The sequence below is a fragment of the Neoarius graeffei genome, chromosome 21 (assembly GCF_027579695.1).
Source record: "Neoarius graeffei isolate fNeoGra1 chromosome 21, fNeoGra1.pri, whole genome shotgun sequence".
NCBI lineage: Eukaryota > Metazoa > Chordata > Actinopteri > Siluriformes > Ariidae > Neoarius > Neoarius graeffei.
Window position 1 is genome coordinate 793,791 of NC_083589.1, and position 24,528 is coordinate 818,318.

Below are 24,528 nucleotides of genomic sequence, written 5' to 3' on the forward strand. Positions count from 1 at the left end.
TTAAACACAGTCCCCACAGAGGGAACCCGTCCTCTTAAACACAGTCCCCACAGAGGGAACCTGGAACCCGTCCTCTTAAACATAGTCCTCACAGAGGGAACCTGGAACCCGTCCTCTTAAACACAGTCCCCACAGAGGGAACCCGGAACCCGTCCTCTTAAACATAGTCCCCACAGAGGGAACCCGTCCTCTTAAACATGGTCCCCACAGAGGGAACCCGGAACCCATCCTCTTAAACATGGTCCCCACAGAGGGAACCCGTCCTCTTAAACATGGTCCCCACAGAGGGAACCCGTCCTCTTAAACATGGTCCACCCAAGCCCGTATTACAGCAAATACAGAAAGAGATGCTGTGGCGGGGTGTGAACGTACTCTCGAGCAGATCAGCGACAAATTCAAGAAGCTGAAGAAAGACTTGGGACCAAAAAAAGGAGCTCGGTCGAAGCGGCACCGGTCGGCCGAGGAAGAACCCCCACTTCGATATTGTGGACTCGGTCCTCGGCGATGGACCGGCAAATAACGCCACCGGAGCCTTAAACTGAGCGACGGCGATGCTGGAGGACACACTGCCGCAATCACAGCCTGGCAACTTTCTTTTCAAACATTTTCGCCTTGCATTAAGTTTTTTAGTCATACATGAAAATCCCTCACCTTTCGGCGAAATTCACCGTTTTGAAACCAAAATGGGTGACCTACGTGAATCGTGTAGATCCGATGAGAAAAAAAATTGGTGGTGGTGGTGGGGGGTTGATATCGACCCAAAGGGCAAGGAGGTCGCTTCGCACCCATAGACAGTTTGTGCCGGTTTGCGCCTCCTCCTCCTGCTTTGATATTGACGCCATAGCGACGAGTACATCTCGCTGCGAAGGGCAAGCAGCATCATTTCGCGCCTCTTCTCCTGCTGGCCAGAGCGTGCACACATCAGTCAGAGTGCAGACCAGACCGCCGGAAGCTGGACTGAGTCATCGGACTGAATTTGGTGAGTAGTGGTTTCATTCATTTTTCTGGTGCGTCTAAGTTCCCCAGGATCTTTGTTGACATAAGCGTAGTTAACTACCTACAGCTTGATGAATTCAGTCATTGAACACAGCGAGAGAACACAATATTAACTTCTAGCCAACTAAAGCTCCGGTGGAAAAAAATATTAGCTAACGCTACTGTTAGCAAGATAGATATTGTTCCTGAAGTTAGCTTCGAGCTTGTATAGCTAACGGTACAGCTAACGGTGAATCACTGAAACAGAAACACTGGCTATAGTGCTTCTTTCTAAGAGCTCTATAACTGGTTTTTCAGAATGTGTGGATGATATTGAGGTGAGAGGACTGAAGGCAGAAGGTGAGGTGGTCAACCGTTTTCTCTCGAGAACACCTTAGTAGATACTATAACCGATCCTCTGAAGCCTTTCATGACACAATAAAAGCTACAGTGTATTGAACCCTGATGTGTTCTGCAATACTAATAGAAGTCTCGGGTGGTATTTATTGATTCATTAAATTTAATATAAAATCATGAAAGCTGAGCGTTGCGCGCTCCTAGAGGGTGCGCTCCATCCACTGACAGCCAGGGCGCCATTTCTTCCTGCGGGACAATCCGCGTGCGAGAAGACGACGGGGGAGAGATCCACAACTACATTTCTTGGTGTTTATGTGCATGGATGCAAACGGCGCGCCTTTTGGCGGATGCCGCCTTTTTCACAACTTCCTATGTTTCATGGACTGTAACGGCATTTGCTTATTTAGTAATTTTAATACAGAATTTACTCTGATGAAATTATGATCAGACACTCCAACGCCCCCCCCCCCCCCCAAAAAAAAAAAACCTCATCGGATCTGCACGATTCACACAAGTCCCCCAGACAGCCGTGAAAAAGGCGGCATCCGCCAAAAGGCGCGCCGTTTGCAATGTGTCACGAAAGGCTTAAGAGGGTGGGTTACAGTTAATATTAAAATACATTACGGACGTTAACATTAATACAAACATTATTTTTGCAGAATGAGTGTGTTGGGGAGGAGGAGGATGCTCTAGTTAAACAGCTGGATGCTGGGCTAAAATGCAGCTGGAACTGGTCGTGGCTAAAGCTGGAGGGCAAGGTGTTAGTAAAAGGGCAAGAGGTGTCCTTTCATCTAGGGGAAGTGTTCAAAAAAATCAACAGGCAGGGATTGGCCAGATGTGTTCTCTGCCACAAAGACATCAACTATGCGAACAAAGGCAGCCATGCCCTGCAGGCTCACTGTCAGACAGAGATACACAAGAAGAAGGTGGAGATGATCGCCTCCACACATAGTGTTGCCAGAACCTTCCTTCCAGCATCATCTTGCCAGAGTCAAGCAAGCCAAGGCCCAGAAACAATCAGGCAGCAGTGCCAGGGAAAGATACCGGTGCCTGTTAGAAACCGCATAGCAAATGCAGAGGTAGGTGGTGTAGGTCTGTTAGTTAGTACAGGCAGCATAGACAGAGTACACTAGCACTTTGTTTATTAAATGAAAATGTATTACTATTTTTTTTATTATTCACAATCATACACTATCTTTACATTAATTGCATAATTTGTGTTTTAGGCAATGGTCCTTGGAACCTTGGCAGAGCATTCAATCCCCTTTTCTATAGCTCCTGTAATTGTTGACCTTGCCCAGACCCTTTCCTTGGATAAACCAGCTTTGCAGGGAATGAAGCTGTCACGGACGGCAGCTTCATACAAGATGATCCATGGTTTAGGTAGTTACGTTTTGTCTTCCTTACCTACTATTTCAGTGTTTTAATTTCCATCTCGGTGAACTTCACACATGTTGTTACCATGTTGCCATATATACTGCTATGTTGCCAGAATGACTTGTATGATTTATATTGAATCAATTAGATTACCCATGTGATGTGACAATTCTGTCCGACTTTGCGTAGGGCGGACCTACTCTGAGAGGATCTTTTCCAACATGAGGAGATTTCCGTTTTCATTAAATGTAGATGAGAGCACCTCCAACAACAACAAAAAGGTTGGTCTCATATTACTACTGCCATCAAAGTCCTTATGTTTTTGCTTCAGTGTATGCCCTGTAAAATGTTGCATGGCTAATAATAAACCTTTTTGTTTTGAAGATCCTCTCCATGCTGGTTTGCTATTATCATGCAGACTTGAGGAAGGTGATGGTGGAGCATTTGGGGTCCTTGGAGATTTTGAACGTTAATGCTGCTTCATTGGAGAAGGTGCTCTGTGAATTCTTTCTGAAAAACAACATCCCGTGGCAGAACCTTGTGAGTATGTTGATGGACTCATGTGCTGTGATGAGGGGCAGCAAGACCGGCCTCGAGACCAGGATCCACCAATATTGTCCCAACCTGCTGGATGTTGATTAGTCTGGTTAACACCAGACCATATCACAAGTGAAATATGGTCTGGAATCCGCCTATTGAATTTCTCGTAGGGGAGGTGTGGTTTACGATTGTCAACGGCCGTTTATTGGACGTTGCGAATGTCTATCATTTGGCGTATACGTAGCCCATGGCCAATCATGGCAGTTGTACCCGGTGACGTAGTTAGAGCGACGAAGAGGCGAAGAAGAGAAGGAAAGAGTTTTTTAAAACAAACTTTCGCTCTAAACTATTCAGAACAGTGTCTAAAGCTTGATTGAAAGTTTGGTTCGTATCGCTCGCCGCCATGTTAAATGTGATCCGTAAACAGTCCCAAATAAACTACAAGCTTCCGTTTGTCGAGTAGTACGCATCACCGTCTTTCCACCCCTCCCCACTCTCTGATTGGCTCCCTAACTCAGGCGAGCCTTTAGTTTCCATGCTGTCTTTTCAGATCGGAACGATTGTGCAAAGCAGCATGGGATTTCCCAGGCTAGATGTTGATGGTATGGAGGATGAATTGTGACATGGATAATTATTTAAATAAACCTTTAAATAAATAATAAAATGTTTCATTAATTTATTAAAAGTTGAATTAAATGTTTAAAATTGAAAATAAATACATAAATAATTAATTTAATCCCGATTTATTTCATGTAAATATATATATTTACATCGCTATTTAATTAATTATTGCATTCTGTTTATTTAATTATTTCATAGCCTGTGTGTTCCGGCACATCATGAAATAATTAAATCTGTCAACCTCACCCATCAAAGTCTGTGGGCGGGACTAACGCCAATCTGGAGTAATCGATTGCTTTGGTCTGCACTGTGCATGTCTGACCATGTGCAGTTCTGTAAAGCGGCTGTGCCATGTGTCTGACAACCAACCCGTTTGCAGCAGACCGCATGATGATGATGTCTGAAAACATGGCGGGTACGGATGACTCCAATGAAATGTTCAAAATTTGATAAATAGTATTTACAGCCTAGCAGATAGTGTGGAAGCAGGAACGATTGAGTCAGACAACGCAATAAATGAAATTGAAGAGTTGACCGAAGCTATTGGAGTTGTTTCCACACTTTCCGACCGCGACTTTTGCAGGAGAGTGGCAGAAAATTTAGAAGAAGTACGCCATCGCTTAGCTCGCAGTGCAACCAGGCCTCTACACCACCCAGAAGGATCGGGGAATTTCGCATTTGATATTCCAACTACAGTTCTAGAGCAGCAGGTTCTTAGTGGAATACCAGCAAGTGAAATTGCAACAATGTTTGGAGTTTCAACGAGGACCATCAGAAGGCGCATGAAACAGTGCGGTTTGAGGTATGTATGCGCAGATCCTGTCTGTTGCCTGATTGCTTTGTGCAGAGATTATAGAGTGCTTCGAGGTCAGCGCGAACCCGGCGGCGGCCATATTGGAAGTCAAAGGTCACTGTGTCAGTGCATTGTTGTTGTCCAGCGAAGCAAAAAGGGGTGACAATGCCGAATACGTGCGTCATTGTTGGCTGTAGTAGCCGGGGGAAAAGGGTGGCAAAAGCTTCCACAGACTCCCCAAAGTCGTGACTAACCAGGGAATTGCAGCACAGGAGAAAAGCGAGCGGAGGAGACGACAGTGGCTGGCTGCCATCAACCCATCAAATTTAGGACAACTTGACTGTATCCGGATTTGTTCTGATCACTTTGTGACAGGTAGGTTAATATTGTCTTGAATTTCATAGTTACTAAAATAGTTATTTTAATTTCATAGTTACCGGTAGCATCCAGTCTGCCGGCTGTTGTGTGACCGTCGTTCTTTCCCTCAGTCTCGTGGCCGCTTCAACATAAAACAACAGGGAAGCAACATGGGAGCAACATTCCCCAAGTCCAGCAATGCAGTTGCAATGTGCACACAAAATAGCATGTCTCTTGTCAACTATTATCCAGGGGTGTAGACTAGGCTGGGATAGTCTCTGCGAGTGTAACACTTTCCCTCTGATCACTTTTGTCTCTCCGTCTTCAGCAGTAAACACCGACACATCGCGGACCCAACCGGACACAAATCTATCGTATGCTTCCATACTCTTGTAGTTCTGGAAATCCTTTAGTTCACAAAATGGACTTGGGTGAAACACTAGATAGTTCACAAGATCGATGTATGTCACATGCTGCAACAAGCTGGGGTCAGCTTTCCATTCCTTCTCACTAACAGTGTATGGATCTACATTCCCAATGAAACGTGCCTTCTCAGCATAACGCTCCCGTGCCTGCTTATCCAAACTTTCACAGTAGTGCTCCATCACTTCAGATGTCTAAATTCTTAAAAAATCCAAGCTTCTAAGCCCTCTAACGCGGAAACGAATCGCTAAATGTGTACTCTATGATGTGCACTCTATGATGTGTACTCTATGATGTGTACTCTATGAGCACTCTGGAGCGAGTGACTTCCAAGATGGCTGCGCACGCGCAGTGTTACTATTTTTAGCATCATCTCGGAGCCCTCTATTGACGAATTGAGTCCTTGTCGTGTCATATCTCATTCGTTCAAAAAGGATATTACATTTAGCGTAACAAATTGCAGTTGATGTTTTGTTTGTGCAGAAAGCAAGACCTTTATTCAACTGTGGACGATGCTGAGTTGGACCGCATGGTTATTGAAATCCACAGAAGACACCCAAACACCGGGTACAAGCTCATGCGTGGTCATCTAAATGCAAGAGGTGTGTGTGTGTGTTCCAAGTGAGTATATTAATATGACCAGAACAGGAGTTTTTAAGGAGGTTGCCAGTCGCCAGTTGCTATACTGTCTGTGAAAATTGTCATTCATTCATGTCGTCCAAAGATTTTAGCCTATACTTTATCTCCGTCCAGGCTCAAGAGTACTAGAATCTCTACGCAGAGTCAATGCAGAAGGAGTTCACATGAGACGTTTAAGGCTGCGTGTGTCAAGGCGAAGGCAGTATTCCGTACCTGGCCTGAATTCCTTGTGGCATAATGGATGGGAATCATAAGCTCATCAGGTCAGTCATATTAGTAGTAACAACATTAAGTGAAATGAGCCTCTTTTGTCGTAAAGTCTCAGGAGTGAATAACCATAAATTGAATTTGTTGTCAAAAGTCACTTATAATCTACCCTTCTGTGATTTTAAAGTCATATGTCTGCTCAAAATATAAAGGGAACATCAAAAAATCACAGTGCAATACAAAGTCAATCATACTTCTCAATCAACCTGTGCAGTTAGGAAGCAACACTGATTGTGAATCCATTTTGCTGTTAGGGCGCGTTTTGGATATTGCCTCTCCTTTGTATTTGTTGCCTGTTAAATTTGCACAACAGTAGGCAAAATGGATTCACAATCAGTGTCACTTCCTAACTGGACAGGCTAAATTCAGATGTATGTATGAAGTATGATTGACATTGTGTTGCACTGTGTTGTTTCTGTGTTCCCTTTATTTTTTTGAGCAGTGTGTATTTATAAATGAACACATTTTAATCTCAGGTGAAAATGTATGCGATTAGTTAAAATGGGCCACCTGTTTATTTCAATATCATGGGTAGAATTTCACAAGAAGAAAATGTCTGTGAAGATCCTCACTCCTTTGAACATGAAGAAAATGGAAACTAATCAAATTATTTTAACATTTTTATGTCTTTTTTGTCATCTTATCAATCTAATCACCATTAGGGCCTATATAAGCCTTCAGTAGCTTGACCATTTTTGCTGATTGGAGTCAATGGCAGTTATGCCATAATGTTATCATTATAACTTTATTATTAACCAAAAACACTTTGATGGTGCAATGACTCTTAACAAGGGCTATTTGACTATACAAGAATTGCTTGTCTTAAAGCAACATAAACACTTCATTTACAGACATCTTTTTGCGTTTACAACTGCTTCACAGGTGGAGATTTGTTATCCATGGAGGGGTGGACGGATTCAGTCGTCTTGTGGTCTACCTCACTGTGGCTGGCAATAATAGAGCCAGTACGGTCTTACGGAGCTTCATGACTGCTGTTGAGCAGTATGGACTGCCGTCAAGGGTACGGTCTGATAAAGGGGGAGAGAATGCAGATGTCGCAGAATTTATGATCAGAAGTAGAGGTACCGACAGGAATTCACACATCACTGGAAGAAGTGTCCACAATCAGCGGTAAATAAATAGTTTCAATAAATAAACACATACAGTACATACATACTACTGGTCAAACGTTAGTGAACCACACTTTTCCCTAGTGCTTTCACTGAAATTCCAGATTATTCAGTTCATTGAACTTTGCTTTTCAGTCTCCACAGCTCTGCCATTGATGAGTGAGAATATGTTTTCAAGGAGTAGAATCTAAGCTTTCCAGCAATATGACACTTGCCCGGACACTGAAACATGGGGGGAGAGGGTCGTGCTCTGCTTCACTATCTAACAACACATGTTGACATTCATGTTTCCTTCTGTGAACTTTACTTCCCAAGAAGACCACAGGAGATGGTTCCAGTAATCCATGTCCTCAGTCTGTTGGTCTTCAGCAAACTGTGAAAGTTATCATTTCTTCAGTGCTGCCCCATGAAACGTTATTATAGATCATCAGCAGAAATGTGAGGGGTGTACTCACTTTTGTGATACTGTAATGTGTTCTATAACTTTTGAGCGGTTGTGTAGTAAGGAGACTTTAAAATGTCTTAAAACATTGATTTTCTTATTTTACTGAACACAGGATTGAGAGGATGTGGAGGGATGTTTATGAACACACACTGGACCTCTTCTACCAGATCTTTACTTCACTGGAAGGTCGGAATACTGAATCCGGATAGCGAGGTCCATCTTTTTGCACTGCACCACACCTTCCTTCCTGTCATTCAGCACAGCCTCAACAGTTTCAGAGATGCCTGGAACTTCCATGGTCTCAGAACCAAAAGGAATCAGTCACCTCAGCAACTCTGGATACGATACAGAGAGCAAGGCCCTATGGAGGATCCTACACAGGTTAAAGAAATCTACTTCAAATTGTTTCCTAAATAACTCATGATTAATTCGGTTTACCTGGTGCACAGTATGCATAACTTTTTTAACAAAAGGAGAATGATCCAACTTTCAATTTCTTCCCAACTTGGTGACCTAACATTTTAGTTAACTTGTGCAATGCCATGTCAAATTATAGTTTTTTTTTTCTTTTTTTATCAGATATCTAGTTTTTAGGTTTGTTTACCTGACATGTTTCGATGTATGACTGTCGTCTTCCTCAGAGCCATGTCAAATTAGTTGTAAGTTCAATACTGATCATGCTTCTCCGATTTTCAGGTTTATGATGACTATGGAATCGACTGGAATGGACCACACCGTCTGGATGGAGGCATGGTGTCAGTCCCTGAGGTTCAGTTGGCACGTGAGCTCACAGAGGAAGAACTTGCCATTTTGCCACATGTAGGATTATCTGCATCTGATGCAATACAATGTTATGTTGAAACCGTTGAAGTTGTGTCAAGAATGATGACAAATGTTAAAGAAAATATAGTTAAATGCTTTGCATTATGTTCAATCATTATCAAGACACATATCTGTGTCCTGTTTGTGAGGCCAGGTGCGCATGAGAGGAGAAAACATTCTGTCTGGGATCATGTCTGTGGCCTTGACTGTCTGTGACTCCTTACATATGTCACTATCTTTTTATTAAGGAGTTGTTTTTGCCAACTTTTGTATAACCACATGATTTGCTACAATAAACCCCAAGGGAGGCTTCTCTCCCCTCAGAGTGGTAAAGAGATTGCACTGTGCTGTGTCTTTTCCTCCGGTCGGAGTGGCCCTATGAAGATTGCATACTGTCAGTCTCGCTGTAGGTATATTGATAAAATGAGTAATTTCTTGACACAAACTGACAGAAGAACTTCAGATTTATTCAGCATGTTACACCGGCACAAAATTCACATGCTGTAAAGACAAAAATACTAGTTTTACTGCTTTCGTTTAATGTTTAAAAAACGCTTTGAAAACAGTCACACAAATGCACACACACTCCTGAACTACTGCATCTTTTCTTTAACAACTTCAGGGTTTCGGAAAAATGTTAACACAATTTAACACCTTTGAACTTAAGTGAGATGAGCTGACATGGATTACTGCATGCAATGACCGCTTTAAAACAGTACAAACAAACTAGTCCAAATCCTGTGTCTGCAGTATTTATGGCAGAGGTAAGTGCTTTTTCAAAAAGTCACTATGTTGTGAAATGACGTGGCAGCTTGAGTGTTTCGAAGCAGGTGGCAGAGGTGGGAAGGGTCCCGCCTGAAATCTCCACCCTTAATTCAGCAGGAAGCCTCTCCCAACCAACCCAGAACCTCACCAATTGAGACAGGGTACCTGATGAAGCTAAAATTAAAATTAATACATGGGATTAACACATAGAATGGCTTGCATAAGTACTTATACCCCTTCAGATGCTGAATGTTCAGATGTTGCCACATCAACAGAAAGTTTATGCGAAGGACTAAATCATGAAGTGAAAGCAAATTTATATTTGTGCATGCAAAAGTATTCAGTCCCAGTTTCTCTCAGTAAATAGTTGTCTTTAGAAGTTAAATGGTAAAATTGGCTTAATGGTAAAAATTTTCACCTAATGGTCTTCTAAATGGACAGTCAGCCAAAGCATACCAGCACACTGGTTCAAATGGCTTCAGGGCAAAGTAAATGTGAGTGGCCACTACCTAACAGTAATTGAGATGTAATAAAAAAAAAAAAATCCTGCATCACCATGATCTAAAAAGCCTGTTGATCTTTAATGTGCAGTGCTGAAACAGCATATGTGTCCACCTTATTCCAAGATATTGTTTATCTTTAGTCAACCCCTCATGAAAATGTTTTTTTTCTCTCTGTTTGCAAAATGTGACAGTATAGCCATATTTAACATTGCAATGGAAGTCTATGGTGCCAAATAAAACATCAAATTTATTTATAAAGCACTTCAAAATGAATGTAAAATTCAGCAGCGCGCAAAAGTGATACTCAATTCCCTCAAGTGGACACTTGGCTTGATGCTAATGGAGCCATTTACTTCCAGTGATTGTGCCAAACTATGTTTATGGATGCGATTTGGGCAAAATGTTGACAAATTAAAGGGGTATGAATACTTTTGCCACTGTATGTTCATATTCATCTATTAGAATATCCATGAGACGAACGAACAAAATGTAAAGTGTACAATACATTCGCCAAATAAAGCGTTCTATACCAGCTTCCACGAACGTTCTCAGGAACCCTGTGATTCGGCACGTGCTCTCCAGGTCAAAGTCCTCATCATCACTGTCCTCCTCCACAGGCCAAGTGATTTTCTGTAGGATTATCTAAAAGAACACAAACATTTCACAGCGACACAGTTTTTGTGGTACCTAAAAATCTACACGGTCATAAAAATGTCTTTTTCCCTCCCCTCACCGTTCGAATGTTTTTCAACCCAGAGTACAGAGACTGTTCTCACGAATTTGCGTCTGTACAACACGCCAATCCATGTGCCAGTAAATCGTGTTGCCACAACGTGCTTTCTCCCTATCTCGTGTCTCCCAACGCCGTGCGACCTTGACACATTTCGCTGCAGACTGTTCTCACGAATTTGCGTCTGTATAACACGCCAATCCATGTGCCGGTAAATCGTGTTGCCACAACGCGCTTTACCAAATTGATTTAGTTAATTAATGACCTACACAGGGACTCAACTGCTTACCTTTCTTCTATCAGCACTCGCGGCTCGTTACGGAGAGGGTGGAGCTGTAATCATGGTGGCTGAAACACGGTGTGAAAAGGCGTTGACATTCACGACTTAAGATAACGCGTAGAGACAACACGAGATTGGACGGTCAGGATGGCGTGTATATTTACGCCTCGTCATGATGACATGTTGAGATTTGTCTACTGTACCACATGAAGTCATACTTTGGGGCCGTCGCTCAGCATGCACATACATGGTGCATAAATTAATCAAGTAAACAGAAAACTGACTCACCTGGGGTGTGAACTCAATTTCAGACATTCTGAGGAACATCAGTTGGACCACATCTGGCCTTGAGGAGAGAAGCGGCCAGAGCATTACGTCTTTAAGGCCCTTTATCAGTTGTTTTATCTGCCGTGTAATCCTACCAATGACCTAAGAGACAGACATAACCCATATTACAGACCTAATTCACAACTCAACTATTAAGGATGTTGGCAACACTCAGTAGGTAACTTGTTTACAATCACACAATGAGCCACTATATAATAGTTAATAATGAACAGTTGACAAATAACTTTTTAAAGGTTTATCATAACGCTCATTCACTATCAGATGTACAGAGGTTTGCATGAACATTCATACCCTTGAACTTAAAAATGCCATTTCATATTAAACTTGATCTACAAAAAAAAGAGGACTGCATGCAAAAGTATTCAGCCTCCTTTTAAACAAGTTTAGCATGATTTTCACCACTTATTTACTGCACGCATGGCACGTGTCTGCCAGTGTTAACATAAGCCATAATACTTCACAAACTTCACAACAGCAACTATATAATTCAACAGCTTATCAAGGAGGAACTCACTGCATGGAGAAGTTTGTTTTGCAGCCATCTCCTGTTTGTTCTTGTGACTGCTGGGAGGTCCCAGGACATGCAGAGAGCTGAAATAGTGTCCTTCTCTTCAGGTGTAAGTTCTTCTTTATCAAGCTAGAATCCATGCTTAAACGTTATTTCCACAAAAACAAAACAAACAAAAAAAACAGCATGTCAATGTATGCTTACCAGTTTTATGATATTCCTGATGTGTAGATCAGGGCAGTCTTCAATAACAACCGTTGCCACTTTGGGGTCTCCATTGAAAAGCACATGAATCACAGCAGGACTTAACCCTGTGACAAGGGGGCCATCATGCAGAAAGCTGTGGGCCAACATCCTGCCTGCAACCCTGAAGAGGTTGCTTTCAATGAGTGCCTCTGATGCTGCTGGTACAAGATGGTCAGGTTCTCACTCAAATAATAGTGTTCGGCCTATTCCTCCTGTCAAGTACCAGCAAAGCAGAAATCACAGCAATTATTAATTACTTAAATTAAACATACCATATTATCCAGCAAAACAGTAGGAAACTTACCCCTAGACTGAATCCAAACTGGAGTTTGGATATTATTGTTGTCATGAAGAACCTCATCACTCCCTCTCCAACAGCAGCATCACCTGAGAAAGTGAAACATACTCATAAAAGCACAGTGACTGAGACCCCATTTTCACTCATACACATACATATTTTTAAATTTATTTGTAAATTTCCAAGCCATAGTTCATAGTTCCATAGTCCAAACTTGTGAATCGGCAGCATAAATTCTGGAAATAAACTACTTTAATTACACACTCTACTTTTAATGTATTTGTGTTACAGACTATGTATTAGTTACTTAATTTGTCCTTTATTTTAGAACACAACCCTGACAAACTAATACCTACCAGCAAGAGTACAGTTGAGTGGACATGCCCACTTCTGCTGCTGCTTGTAGAATGACAGAAGCTGTTGTTCCCGCTCCTCTTCTGAGTCTCGAACATCCATCTTCATCTTAAGTGTTTCCCCATTGGCGTGCTCCCTTAGAAGATTCTCTTTAAAAACTTTAGCCGCTCGAGCTGGCTCTTTAATAAGTTTCCAATCTAAAAAACAATCGAGAGAATTAAAAGGATATCTAATATTAATAGGCATGTTAAGACAGAGAGAAAGCAAGCAAAGCAGCATTCTTACCCGCTACATATTTTAAGCTGTAATATACATTGAGGGCCAAATAAAGCAAGATGTGATTTTTAAGGTTGTGTCCCAAATTGTAATGACTTTTTTTCAGTAACTAAGTCTGAAATGCTAAGATGTATTGTATTTTACAAAGCCATTATGTGCAAAAAATAGCATTATGTTGTCCATCAGTATTTCCTATTTACTTTTTTACATTTCCAATCTCCTAGCAGTCCATTGTTATGTCACTAACCATTGTCTGTTTCATTGTAATCACACTCCTCCAAGTCAATCACTACTGGTTTTACTGCATTCTCAACCGATGGTCCAGGCACTTCAACATCGTCACTGACTGGGGTCTCTCCATTATCTTCTTTTGGGCCTCCCTCTTGATCTCTCTCTGAATCCTGCACTGGTGCCCTAAAAGTTAACAAAAATTAAATATAGAAGCGTCATACTACCTCATTTTTTGTTAAACACTCAAGAGATATTTTCTTTAAGTAAATATGGTACGTTTCAGAAAATACATACTCATTGCAGGTCAATCTGTGACACTTCATCTCAGAAAAAATAACCTCCTTCTGACAAGTGATGCAAGGTATGGCAGGACCAGAGGTATGACATGGCCTCTCCTGAACAACAAACGACTTTTGATCAATAATTTCAATAAATAAAATACACCACTGAGCTTGAAAGTCTCTGTAAATAAACTTACACAGTCTAAGGGTAGATCCTGTTGTAGTGGACGTATGTAGAGTGTGGCCTGTCCAATCATCGTTGATGGATCCTTCAAAAAGGCTAAGGTGTATCCTGTGCTGGGACATGGCAGTAATGCAAGACTTCGGCTGCGAGTTGGCCCTGTAATTTTAAGAAGTTCAAAGCCTCCTCCTTCTTGCAGCTTTGGATAAACTTCCATCAGTTTATTCGTTATAACCATAGGATCACTGGGATTCCCTGTATTAGAAAAAAAGACTACATAGAAATGGATATCCAAAAACCAAGTTATTGGCTCATCCCCCCAAGCTAGGCAGTAGGTATGTTGAGTCATTTTGGAGATTACACTAAACGACCGGTTAACTGCAGCATACAGAAAAAAAAAAACCCTCTCGCAATGAGGCCTACTAACCTGAAAATGTCACTCTCTGCTCTCCCAGTCCTGCGGCGAGAAGGTCTGCTTTCACTCCTCCGCTCGGGACTGTGTCGGTGCGGTGGTCAGCCACACAGCAGAACATGTGTGTGTAGCTGTAATTTCTTCTAGGAGTAGCTTGGACTCCTGGTCGTCTTGCCATGCTTGTTCTGGCGTAAGGCGCCAATAGTCTCGCTACTTCGGCTATAACACAGAGCAATATCAGCTTAGCAACCGCCTCTCAAAAAATAAAATCGAATACCAACATTATGGGAGCAGTTTTTGAATACAAATTAACGTCAAGCCGTACGCCCACTGAGCTATAAGTGCGTACGCCTCTATCTTTAAACGTGGCCGCTGGCTAACGTATTTTTACAGATTAGCAAACTAGCTCCCATCTAAACCACTGGCCTACCAACAAATTGCCCATACCATTTACACATCGGCAACAACTATTACCCATAATGAGCCAGGCTAATTTATTTTTAAAGTCTTAATCCAAATTGACATGTGTGTTGAATCCTTAATGATCACTAGTGCACCTGTCTAACAGAACATTAATGAGCTTACCCTGAACGGGTGTTCGTGGCGCGGCAGCAGGGTCATGTGAGGATGTTCCGGACACAGCTGGAGGACATCGTAGGGCTTCTTCTATTAAACTGGCTGCTTCCCTCAGAAGCTCTGGGCAACTTTTGCGCATTTTCTTCCGTTTTCATATGCACAGTTTAACAGCACAGCATCCCACTGTCTGTTTATGGCGCCAGCAGTTGACGCTAGATTGTGTGTCCACGAGTGCTCTGGCGAAACGAACAGCGCCACCCAGTGTATTGCAATAGTTTTGTTTCCCAGTGTGTTCTGTACAGGCAGTGATCATCATCTCTGCAATCGATCTGCCAAGACTTGATATGCAGGGCAACCAATCAGGTGTTAGGATACGCCCACAGACTTTGATGGGTGAGGTTGACAGATTTAATTATTTCATGATGTGGTGGAACACAGGGCAATGAAATAATTAAATAAACAGAATGCAATAATTAATTAAATAGCGAGAGAAATATATATATATATGTGTAGCCTGTGGAATTAGAACCACACAGGACACAGTTCTTCTGGGGTTTTCAGTAAGTTTTATTTTCAAGCATAGGTGCAAAATAACTAGACTACAACACGTCTTGGGCCGCATCCATTCTTCACTCACGGCTGTAGACTGTAGCTAAAGAGTTCAAACTTATATACAAACAATACGGCAGTAGGCTTGCAGGTTTCGTTATCCTAACAGGTACAGCCCACGTTGCTGGAGGAATCTTCACACATCACGAACAATCTTGAAACATCGCAGTTTATACAGTCTCTAATAACTTGTTGATCTCATATCCCAAACATCATGTTACACATCTTCAGTTTTGATGAGGACTTGTGTAACAAGCAACTTATAAAATAAGAAAAACATACTTATAGTGCAACTTCGTTGAAACACATTTTAGTACAGCGCATTCTGGTCAAAAACTAAGTACGGCAAGCAAAACCGCTCAAACTTCATTCCAAACTCCATGTACGTTTCAACCTCATCAAATAAAATGGTCAAATACTGCCACCTACAGGATACCCTCCCACAATTCTCTCTGGACATTGATACACTTCGAATTTGGCATTCATCACACTGTAACCATACACATACACATTTATAAATTTATCTATTACCACCTGGTTACACACACACATATATATATATATATATATATTTATTTACATGATATAAATCGGGATTAAATTAATTATTTATGTATTTATTTTCAATTTTAAACATTTAATTCAACTTTTAATAAATTAATGAAACATTTTATTATTTATTTAAAGGTTTATTTAAATAATTATCCGTGTCACAATTCATCCTCCATATGATGGAGACTCCTGCCGTCATATTCACAATGCTGCAAAAAAATTCTCAGAGCCCTTTGACAGCTACTTGGAGAAGCTGTTCAGTGATCTCCAGGTTGACCATCAGTGGAGTCCAGACCAGGTAAGCAAAATGCTAAGCAAATTTGACACTACAACGCTTTGCCGTCCTCTAACACTGCACCCATGTGAATTTGGTACAACCTGAATTTGTCAGCTCTAGTCTAGACCACAGCTGCTGACCCTGCTGTAATGTACTGTGATGAAACTATGGAATGTGTAGAATGTCTTTGTTTCTTTCAAAATCTTTTTCTGCCTTTTGTCAGGTAATGTACCTCGAGGAGATAGCCATGATATTAAATCTCCCCGCCTCCAGCACACAGAGGGGCTTTGTTCCTCATCGCTGGCTGTCTGCATATGATGCCAGCGTGGCAACCCATGCCATGACGCCTGCGTACAAAGTCCTCTATTATGGATACCTCTCCACTGTGGATAAGGAGCTGTATAGGGAGCCTTTGGAATTGATGTACACCAAGTACCATGTCAATCTGACTGCAAGAGCCAGAATCAAGAAGGTTCAGGAGAAACTCAGCAGGAAAGGTGATGAGACTTGATGTTCCAATCCCTTATAATAATTAGCACAATACTTGTTGTGAAGTTCCTAATCAGTAGGAGTATGTATTGTGGTTTTCACTTACATTAATTCATCTTTCACAGGCATGACCCCACAAGGCCGTGAGAGAAAAAGGAGGGTATGTCAGAAGTTGTGGCATGAGGAGACGACAGTCCTACGGCTCAGCATCTACATGGGTGTTCTTGCTATTCTCAAAGAGTATGTCATGGTTTTCCAGGTGGGTCATAGTTGTACTAGGAATTACTGCAACTTGACTGCACGTGCATGCACATCCAATGTTAGCAGTTAATCAATTTTATAAGAATTTGTTTTACATACACACAGGGTAGCCAGACATTGGTGCACAAACTTCATGATCGGCAGCTTGAGCTGTTCCTGGCCTACTTGGCTTGCTTTGTGAAGGCCGAACAGATTACTGAGGTAATTAATTTCTTCTTACACCCACTCTGCCTACATTAGTTGATCGATTTTATCCATAATTTTTTACTTTTCTGTTGTCTGTGCCATCAGTTGAATGTTTCCTCTTTCCTCCGGAACCTGGGGTCTTTTGAAAGTTATTACTCCCATTTAGTTCTTCCCTTACACAGCTGTCTCCCAGGGCTCTTAGGGAGTTGGTCCTGGAGGATCATATGCTGCTGCCCTCCAGGGATGTATATGGGGGACAGGAAGCTGATAAGTTCAGAAGCCAGAATCCCAAACATGCTGTAAGGCACCCTGCATCACCTGCATGACTTTTTTCTCAGTTGTTTGAAAAAAAAAGAACGAATGGTCTTTTTTATTACTGGTGTTTTGTGTCAGCTGTTGGTGCCATTCCTAGTGAAGTTAGAAAAGCCTACATAACCACTGCAGTGTACCTTCAGAAGAAGCTCCCCTTGGCCAGTCCAACCCTGACAGCCCTGTCTGCTCTGGACCCTCTTCTGAGAGGCCACTCACAGGCAGTGATCCAGTTTAAGAGGTAAGAATAACATTTAAAGTTTTTTTTTTTGCCATATTACCAGGTGCTTTGGGATTTTTGTTACTCATGTCTTTGCACTGATTTCAAATTCTCATCCATATCTTGGCAGGCTGAGTGGTATGCTGGGGCACCTCTTGCCAGCAGACCAGGATATCCAGAGGGAACTTGTGCGGTTCAGTGTTGACCTGACCATCCCCAGCTTCAAGGAGGGAGAGAGCATCGTGGAGTTGTGGGGTCATGTCTTCGACAAACCAGACAAGTACCCCTCCCTGGGTGCACTGGTGAAGTGTTGCCTCTCCATCTTTCATGGACCTAGAGTCGAGTCCTCATTTAGTCTGATGAATGATGTAATTGATCAAAGGAGTGGCAACATGAATGTGGAAACATTTAATGCAATACAGACGGTCAAGTACACGCTGATGTCCAGGGGGAAGACAGCTATGTAGCTCTTTAGAAGGGAGGACGTGAAGTTTGGGGAAGTGGACAGAACATTAACTCTGCAGCAGCCGCATACAAACACCAGCAGAGGGTGAACAAGGAGGAAAAGCAGCAGCAGCAGAGCAAGTATGGCTCTCAGGCAACTTGCAGTGCTCAGCAGGCCAAGAAACCGACTGCTGAAGGAGAGAAGCGGGCGAGGCTGAAACATGTGGCAACTCGGTGAAAGCGGGCCATGGAGACACTGGTGGTCCAGGCAAATAAAAGGAAAAAATGATCACTATTCCTTGTGTGTTCTCCACTTTCTTCGTTCTATTATTCGCATTTTTTTCCAGGGCATAATTTCACTATAACTACATGTATTTGAATTTGTATTTGTACTGTATGTCCTTGTGCAAATGTCAATACAGTGTACTTAGTAAGGAGGCTATAATATTTATTCTGAGGGAGGACCCCCCAAACAAAATAAAACTCCAGAACCCACGTCACCACTCGCACACCCTTCTCACCTTTTTCACCCCTGACCCGTTTTCATGCCCGTTAGTGAGTGACCGTTACCAGCTACTTCAGTTAATGTTTGTAGAATGTTATAATGAAATCTGACGCATAGTTTCATTCACTAGTTCATTTCTGTAACTGTGAACTTAGTTCAGAATTGTTCATTACGAACTGAACGAGCTCATTTTAACATTTGTTCACTGAACTTTGAAATAGTTCATGTAGAAAGTGAACTTTCCCAACACTGGCTGTTTTTATGTGGTTTATAGAGTTGTCCACCATCGGGGACGAGGACATGATGTCTCCACTCCACTGCAGCTCTCCTGCACCATCCAGCAGCTCAGGACAATCGCAGCAGACCAGACCTGGTAAGTTGTTGTGCTGAGTATCCAGTAGTCTGTCTCACCGGATACTATGCAAACATGGATATATACCTAATAGTGTGACTTTATAATATAAATACATGCTGTAATAAGTGACCAGTCATTCATATAAAATCCCCCACCAACCGTAAACAGTTAACTAATGCTCTTATTGCTGAGCCGACATGTTTCTTATATTGTATTGCTGAACCTGTGTTAATCTACTTATGACTTAATAAAAACTTTTAAACTCATTATTCTGTTCTTGTACACAGCTAAGAGGAAGCGAGACAGCAACACTGAGCTCCTGGACTACCTCGAGCGGGCGGACGAGAGGTTCCTGCAGCACAGCAAGGAAACGAACGATGCCTTGCTGCACAAGCTGGAGGCAGACAACAGTGCGTTCCTCAGTATGATGGGGCGCATGGTGTCTGTAATGGAGGCGCAAGCCAGAAAATAATCACACCACTTTTCTTGTTCTGCACCTTTGCACTGTTCACGTCACTTTATGTTGTGTTTCTACGCACTATGTAAATAAATGTTTTTTCTAAAGACACATGTCTGCTTGTATATGTTTTCACTAGTGATGTGAAATTATTTTAACTGTGTAATAAGTACAAGTAAAGCTGGTTAGAGCTTGTGAAAACAAGTCATGAAAGAACTCAACAAGCTACCTTTTATAACACAGATGCTGTCAGTCACTTTATTTACTAATAAATGACTCATTTCTATGAACTTATCGAACTGAACAATTAAACAACATTGACATGAACTATTCTTTTAAGTTCGTTTCTTAAGACACGTATTTTTAAGTATGTTACCTCGCTTGTTGACAGTTTCGGCGAACACTTCCGCCTTCTTCAAAACAGTCACCAGATGTCGAGTGGTGACGTGCCTTATCAGCTGATGTTACTCTATGGAGGCGTGAACGTCCCACCCAATTTGACAGGTAGTCCACACCTCCTGCTGTCAGGTCGCTGCCCCAGGACTGCGCTCCAGGTGTGCGACAGCGCGTACGCTCCCTCATCCTGGTTCATGGTCCTCTGCGCCCGCTTGCGTATCTCCACTGCCTCCAAAATCCAACGCTGATATCTATTCTCTTCAGCGCGAATGACTCTGGCCTCTTCCCAATTCATAATATGATTTTGCCGTTTGCAGTGGTCTGAAATGGCTGATTTTAAGTTTTCTTGACTTGCTTTTTCTTTTTCGGATCTTGTGAGTCTTTTTCTTGTTTCTTTTTCACATTCTAATTGGTGTTCTTTCCTGCGAGTGTGGAAGCATCTGCCCGTTTCACCAATATAGATAACAGAACCCTGAAAAAACGTACAAAACTTACAGCACAGGACATAACAAAACTATTACATTTCATTTCCACGTCCACATATTTCCAATACAGAGGTACAATCTATAGACAAAAAGAGGGATTTGCAATGGGGGACCCGCTATCTGCCACTCTATGCAACTTTTTTATGGAGGATCTGGAAACCCGAGCCATAGAAACAGCACCGGATGACTGCAAACCTATCTTCTGGAAAAGATACGTTGATGACATTCTTGAAATAACCAAAACTAGGCCACACACAACAACTCACGGATCATCTAAACTCCATAGACAAGACAGGCAACATCAGATTCACACACAAAGAGGAAACGGACAAGACAATAGCATTTCTGGACCTAAAAATACACCACACAGAAGAAGGGAACATCAGAATTACAACATACAGAAAACCTACACATACCGACCAATATCTTTTCTGGACATCTGAACATCCCATCGCACACAAAATGTCAGTAATCAGAACACTATACGACCGAGCACAGAACATCACAGAGGAGAAAGATAGACAGGAGGAGGAACAACACATCCAACAGGCATTAAAAAACTGCCAATATCCACCGTGGGCAATTCGAAAAGGAAAATCACAGACACAAAAAAAGGAAAGAAACAAACAGACAAGAAAAAACACAGAAAAAACAAACCGGGGCTTTGTCACATTACCATACATAAAAGGAGTTACAGAACGCATCCAACGATCCATGAGGAAATACCACATCAACACCCCGGTCAAACCGTACAAGAACCTCCGACAGCTGCTAGTTCACCCCAAAGATAAAATACAACTGGACAATAAATGCAACGTCATATATGAAATCCCTTGCCGGTCATGCAATAAAGTCTATATTGGTGAAACGGGCAGATGCTTCCACACTCGCAGGAAAGAACACCAATTAGAATGTGAAAAAGAAACAAGAAAAAGACTCACAAGATCCGAAAAAGAAAAAGCAAGCCAAGAAAACTTAAAATCAGCCATTTCAGACCACTGCAAACGGCAAAATCATATTATGAATTGGGAAGAGGCCAGAGTCATTCGCGCTGAAGAGAATAGATACCAGCGTTGGATTTTGGAGGCAGTGGAGATACGTAAGCGGGCGCAGAGGACCATGAACCGGGATGAGGGAGCGTACGCGCTGTCGCACACCTGGAGCGCAGTCCTGGGGCAGCGACCTGACAGCAGGAGGCGTGGACTACCTGTCAAATTGGGTGGGACGTTCACGCCTCCATAGAGTAACATCAGCTGATAAGGCACGTCACCACTCGACATCTGGTGACTGTTTTGAAGAAGGCGGAAGTGTTCGCCGAAACTGTCAACAAGCGAGGTAACATACTTAAAAATACGTGTCTTAAGAAACGAACTTAAAAGAATAGTTATAATTATCAGACATAATGAATTTTCACTACATACAACATTGACATGAAGTAAATAGCAAAATAACCAAACAAATTACTCGTTCCCTCTGTTGAAGTAGGCCATTAAAGCGGCTCTAATGTCAGCCCCTTCTTGACTGCCATGTTCAGGTAATGCCTGAAGAGGAGGCTGGATGTTGGCATGTCTGTCTTGGTGCTCCTCAGTGAAATTGTCGCCATGTTCCTCACAGATGTTATGAAGGACACAGCAGGTCAGCGCCATTTTCTTGCACAGTTCCAGCTTGCAGTCATTTCTTTTTAGTAGGCACCTCCACCGTCCTTTCAATCTCCCAAATGCCATTTCCACAACCGATCGTGCACTGCTGAGGCTGTAATTGTAGGTGTGTTGTTCAGGGGTCAATCTGCCAGTGTCAGAAAAGGGTTTCATCAGCCAGTTCTGCATGGGGTAGGCTGGATCACCTGTCAGGTAATGTCCACCCTCACAGCCAGAGATGGTCACTTTGCTTTGACCTAGAAATTCCCCGTCACTTAGGACTTCCCACAAATGTGACTGTTTTAGGACTCTTGCGTCATGCACACTCCCTCGAAAGCCAACACACACATCCCAGCAAAGACCTCTGCCATCTACAACTGCTTGTAGAACAACCGAATGCCATCCCTTCCGGCTGTAGTAGTCTCGGGGATACTCTTCTGGTGCTATAATGGGAATGTGGCTTCCATCTATTGCACCAACACACTGTGGCACTCTCCAACGACTCTGAAAGAGAGCAGCCATTTCCGCTAACCTCTCAGCAAACGGTAATTTGTGTTCCTTCTCCCCAAGACATGCCTCACCCGACTGCAGATATACTCAAACGACTCTCGGGACACACGGAGATTCTGCATGAACTGGTGAGGGGTGAAATCAGGAACAATTGTGTCCCACCAGTAGCGAGATCTTGGGTGTGCCAAGACAACATGTGATCTCTGTCTTGCCATCAGTCGCAATATTACCTGTAAAGAGAAAAATGTATAGGTAAATAAACATGTTGTGTGGAGAGTCATCAATACTCAAACAAATATTCATCATGGTACTTAACCCTTGTGCCTCTTTTTCCCCTTAGATGAGAGTGGGATGTGTACTGAGAAATAAATGTGCATGTGTGAGTGTCGGAAACATAAGTGTTACATTTACTTGTGGAGTTAATGTACAGCACATTTGCCGTACTTTATATTCTGTTGACCTTATTATATTTCTATCTGTATGAACAGTCAAAATAATAAAGAAAATTAACAACTGACAAGCCAAGAATGTCCTTCGTGAGGCATAAGGGTTAAAGAAACGAGGTTAAACATAAATCATTCACTTGTATTTCCATGCAGTTTGTTTACATTCACTTCAGTAAGTGAAGTTCATTACAGAGCTAAGCATCCTCATATCTACCGCTGTGGTAGATATGAGCGGTGACTTAAAAATCGCCAGTAATATGTTTGTGAATTTGTGACGATTCCAGCAGGGACATAACACTGGCTAACGTTAGCTCATAACAAAGGCTAACATAACCATCTCACGTTCAGTGTAAGTAAGAGTCGAAACGTTATTAGGTTATTACCTGTCTCCTAGAACGTAATCGCCGTCCACTCAAAACCTGTCCATCAACACAGATATTGGATCTGCTGTTTTCTGATCCCAATGAAGCACCGTAAAGCCACACTCAAAAAAATAAAACGTTGGATTTACTTAACCGAGTTATGGCAACCGGTCCCACGAAACTGTGTTAATTTAGATGTGTTGAATACAGTTATGTTGAGTTTATTCAACAGAGTTATGTTAGATTTACTACACACAGTTGCATGGACGGTATTAAATAAAGCCATGTTGGATTTAGCTGACAGAGTTATGTTGGATTTAATTAACAACGTCACGTTGCATTTGGTGAACAGAGTTCTCATCTCATCTCATTATCTGTAGCCGCTTTATCCTGTTCTACAGGGTCGCAGGCGAGCTGGAGCCTATCCCAGCTGACTACGGGCGAAAGGCGGGGTTCACCCTGGACAAGTCGCCAGGTCATCACAGGGCTGTGAACAGAGTTATGTTGGATTTAATTAACAACGTCACGTTGCATTTGGTGAACAGAGTTATGTTGGATTTATTTAATAAACTTGTTTAATTTACATTTCGGCGTTCTGTACTGTCTGCATTTGTTCCAACAATATCTACTTAAAAGTACCGTAAACAACACAAAATAACTATTTAACTCAGTTTTATTTGTTTGCCCAAGTGCATCTTTCAATTTGAAAAACTAAACATTTGGCAAAAAAATAGAAAGGTGATTCAAGTTACTTTAAAGAAAAAAAAAGCCTTTGTTGTAAAGTGCACAGGCATCTTTAAGTGCATAAAAAACCTTAGGCTATCTATAAACAGAAAACATTTGGCAGCATTACCAATGCAAACAAAAAGTCTAACAGCATAAAAAAAAAAACAAGCTGAAGACTTCAGTAGGGGAAAGTTATGTAACCCTCCACAGCTTTGTTCTTAACAAATTGACCACTGTGCCAAGTAAAAAACTCAAAATAAAATGACAACATAATGAATATCATATATTGGGTGCTGGGCGGCACGGTGGTGTAGTGGTTAGCGCTGTCGCCTCACAGCAAGAAGGTCCGGGTTCAAGCCCTGTGGCCGGCGAGGGCCTTTCTGTGCGGAGTTTGCATGGTCTCCCCGTGTCCGCGTGGGTTTCCTCCGGGTGCTCCGGTTTCCCCCACAGTCCAAAGACATGCAGGTTAGGTTAACTGGTGACTCTAAATTGACCGTTGGTGTGAATGTGAGTGTGAATGGTTGTCTGTGTCTATGTGCAGCCCTGTGATGACCTGGCGACTTGTCC

General features: G+C 42.2%; 3 protein-coding genes across 5 annotated transcripts in view; 2 read left to right on the forward strand and 1 right to left on the reverse strand.

Moving 5' to 3' along the window:
* The window catches only part of LOC132869636 (uncharacterized), a 343,638-nt gene that overhangs the window by 16,203 nt on the left and 302,907 nt on the right, over positions 1-24,528 (forward strand).
* On the forward strand, positions 766-17,907 carry LOC132870176 (uncharacterized). 2 transcript variants are annotated; one of them, XM_060903758.1, is made up of 11 exons: positions 766-979; positions 2,559-2,715; positions 2,899-2,990; positions 3,094-3,344; positions 16,074-16,194; positions 16,397-16,670; positions 16,788-16,921; positions 17,029-17,124; positions 17,292-17,408; positions 17,503-17,659; positions 17,769-17,906. In XM_060903758.1, the coding sequence occupies exons 2-10, from the start codon at positions 2,562-2,564 to the stop codon at positions 17,542-17,544; spliced, it is 1,281 nt and encodes a 426-aa protein (XP_060759741.1). In that variant the 5' UTR covers positions 766-979; positions 2,559-2,561; the 3' UTR covers positions 17,545-17,659; positions 17,769-17,906. The 2 variants fall into 2 exon arrangements, with proteins under 2 accessions (XP_060759741.1, XP_060759742.1); XM_060903759.1 differs by lacking the exon at positions 766-979 and having other exon boundaries at positions 17,769-17,907.
* On the reverse strand, positions 9,204-19,828 carry LOC132870181 (uncharacterized). Of its 2 annotated transcripts, none has more exons than XM_060903768.1 (13): positions 19,776-19,828; positions 14,745-19,004; positions 14,175-14,378; positions 13,764-14,002; positions 13,580-13,680; positions 13,302-13,468; positions 12,781-12,975; positions 12,431-12,513; positions 12,085-12,338; positions 11,887-12,009; positions 11,313-11,453; positions 10,545-10,656; positions 9,204-9,685 (listed from the first exon to the last, which is right to left on the reverse strand). In XM_060903768.1, exons 2-9 carry the CDS (start codon positions 14,872-14,874, stop codon positions 12,330-12,332), a joined length of 1,128 nt encoding a protein of 375 aa, XP_060759751.1. In that variant the 5' UTR covers positions 14,875-19,004; positions 19,776-19,828; the 3' UTR covers positions 9,204-9,685; positions 10,545-10,656; positions 11,313-11,453; positions 11,887-12,009; positions 12,085-12,329. The 2 variants fall into 2 exon arrangements, with proteins under 2 accessions (XP_060759751.1, XP_060759750.1); XM_060903767.1 differs by lacking the exon at positions 19,776-19,828 and adding an exon at positions 19,271-19,602.

Excerpts from the sequence above, each read along its gene's own strand:
- LOC132870176 (XM_060903758.1), top strand. The coding sequence starts at position 2,562 with ATGGTCCTTGGAACCTTGGCAGAGCATTCAATCCCCTTTTCTATAGCT. Across the intron at positions 2,991-3,093 it reads CCTCCAACAACAACAAAAAG|ATCCTCTCCATGCTGGTTTG; the intron begins GTTGGTCTCATA and ends TTTGTTTTGAAG. Across the intron at positions 16,195-16,396 it reads ATCAGTGGAGTCCAGACCAG|GTAATGTACCTCGAGGAGAT; the intron begins GTAAGCAAAATG and ends GCCTTTTGTCAG.
- LOC132870181 (XM_060903768.1), bottom strand. The coding sequence starts at position 14,874 with ATGCGCAAAAGTTGCCCAGAGCTTCTGAGGGAAGCAGCCAGTTTAATA. Across the intron at positions 12,976-13,301 it reads TTACAATGAAACAGACAATG|ATTGGAAACTTATTAAAGAG; the intron begins GTTAGTGACATA and ends ATTGTTTTTTAG. Across the intron at positions 12,514-12,780 it reads ACTCAACTGTACTCTTGCTG|GTGATGCTGCTGTTGGAGAG; the intron begins GTAGGTATTAGT and ends TCACTTTCTCAG.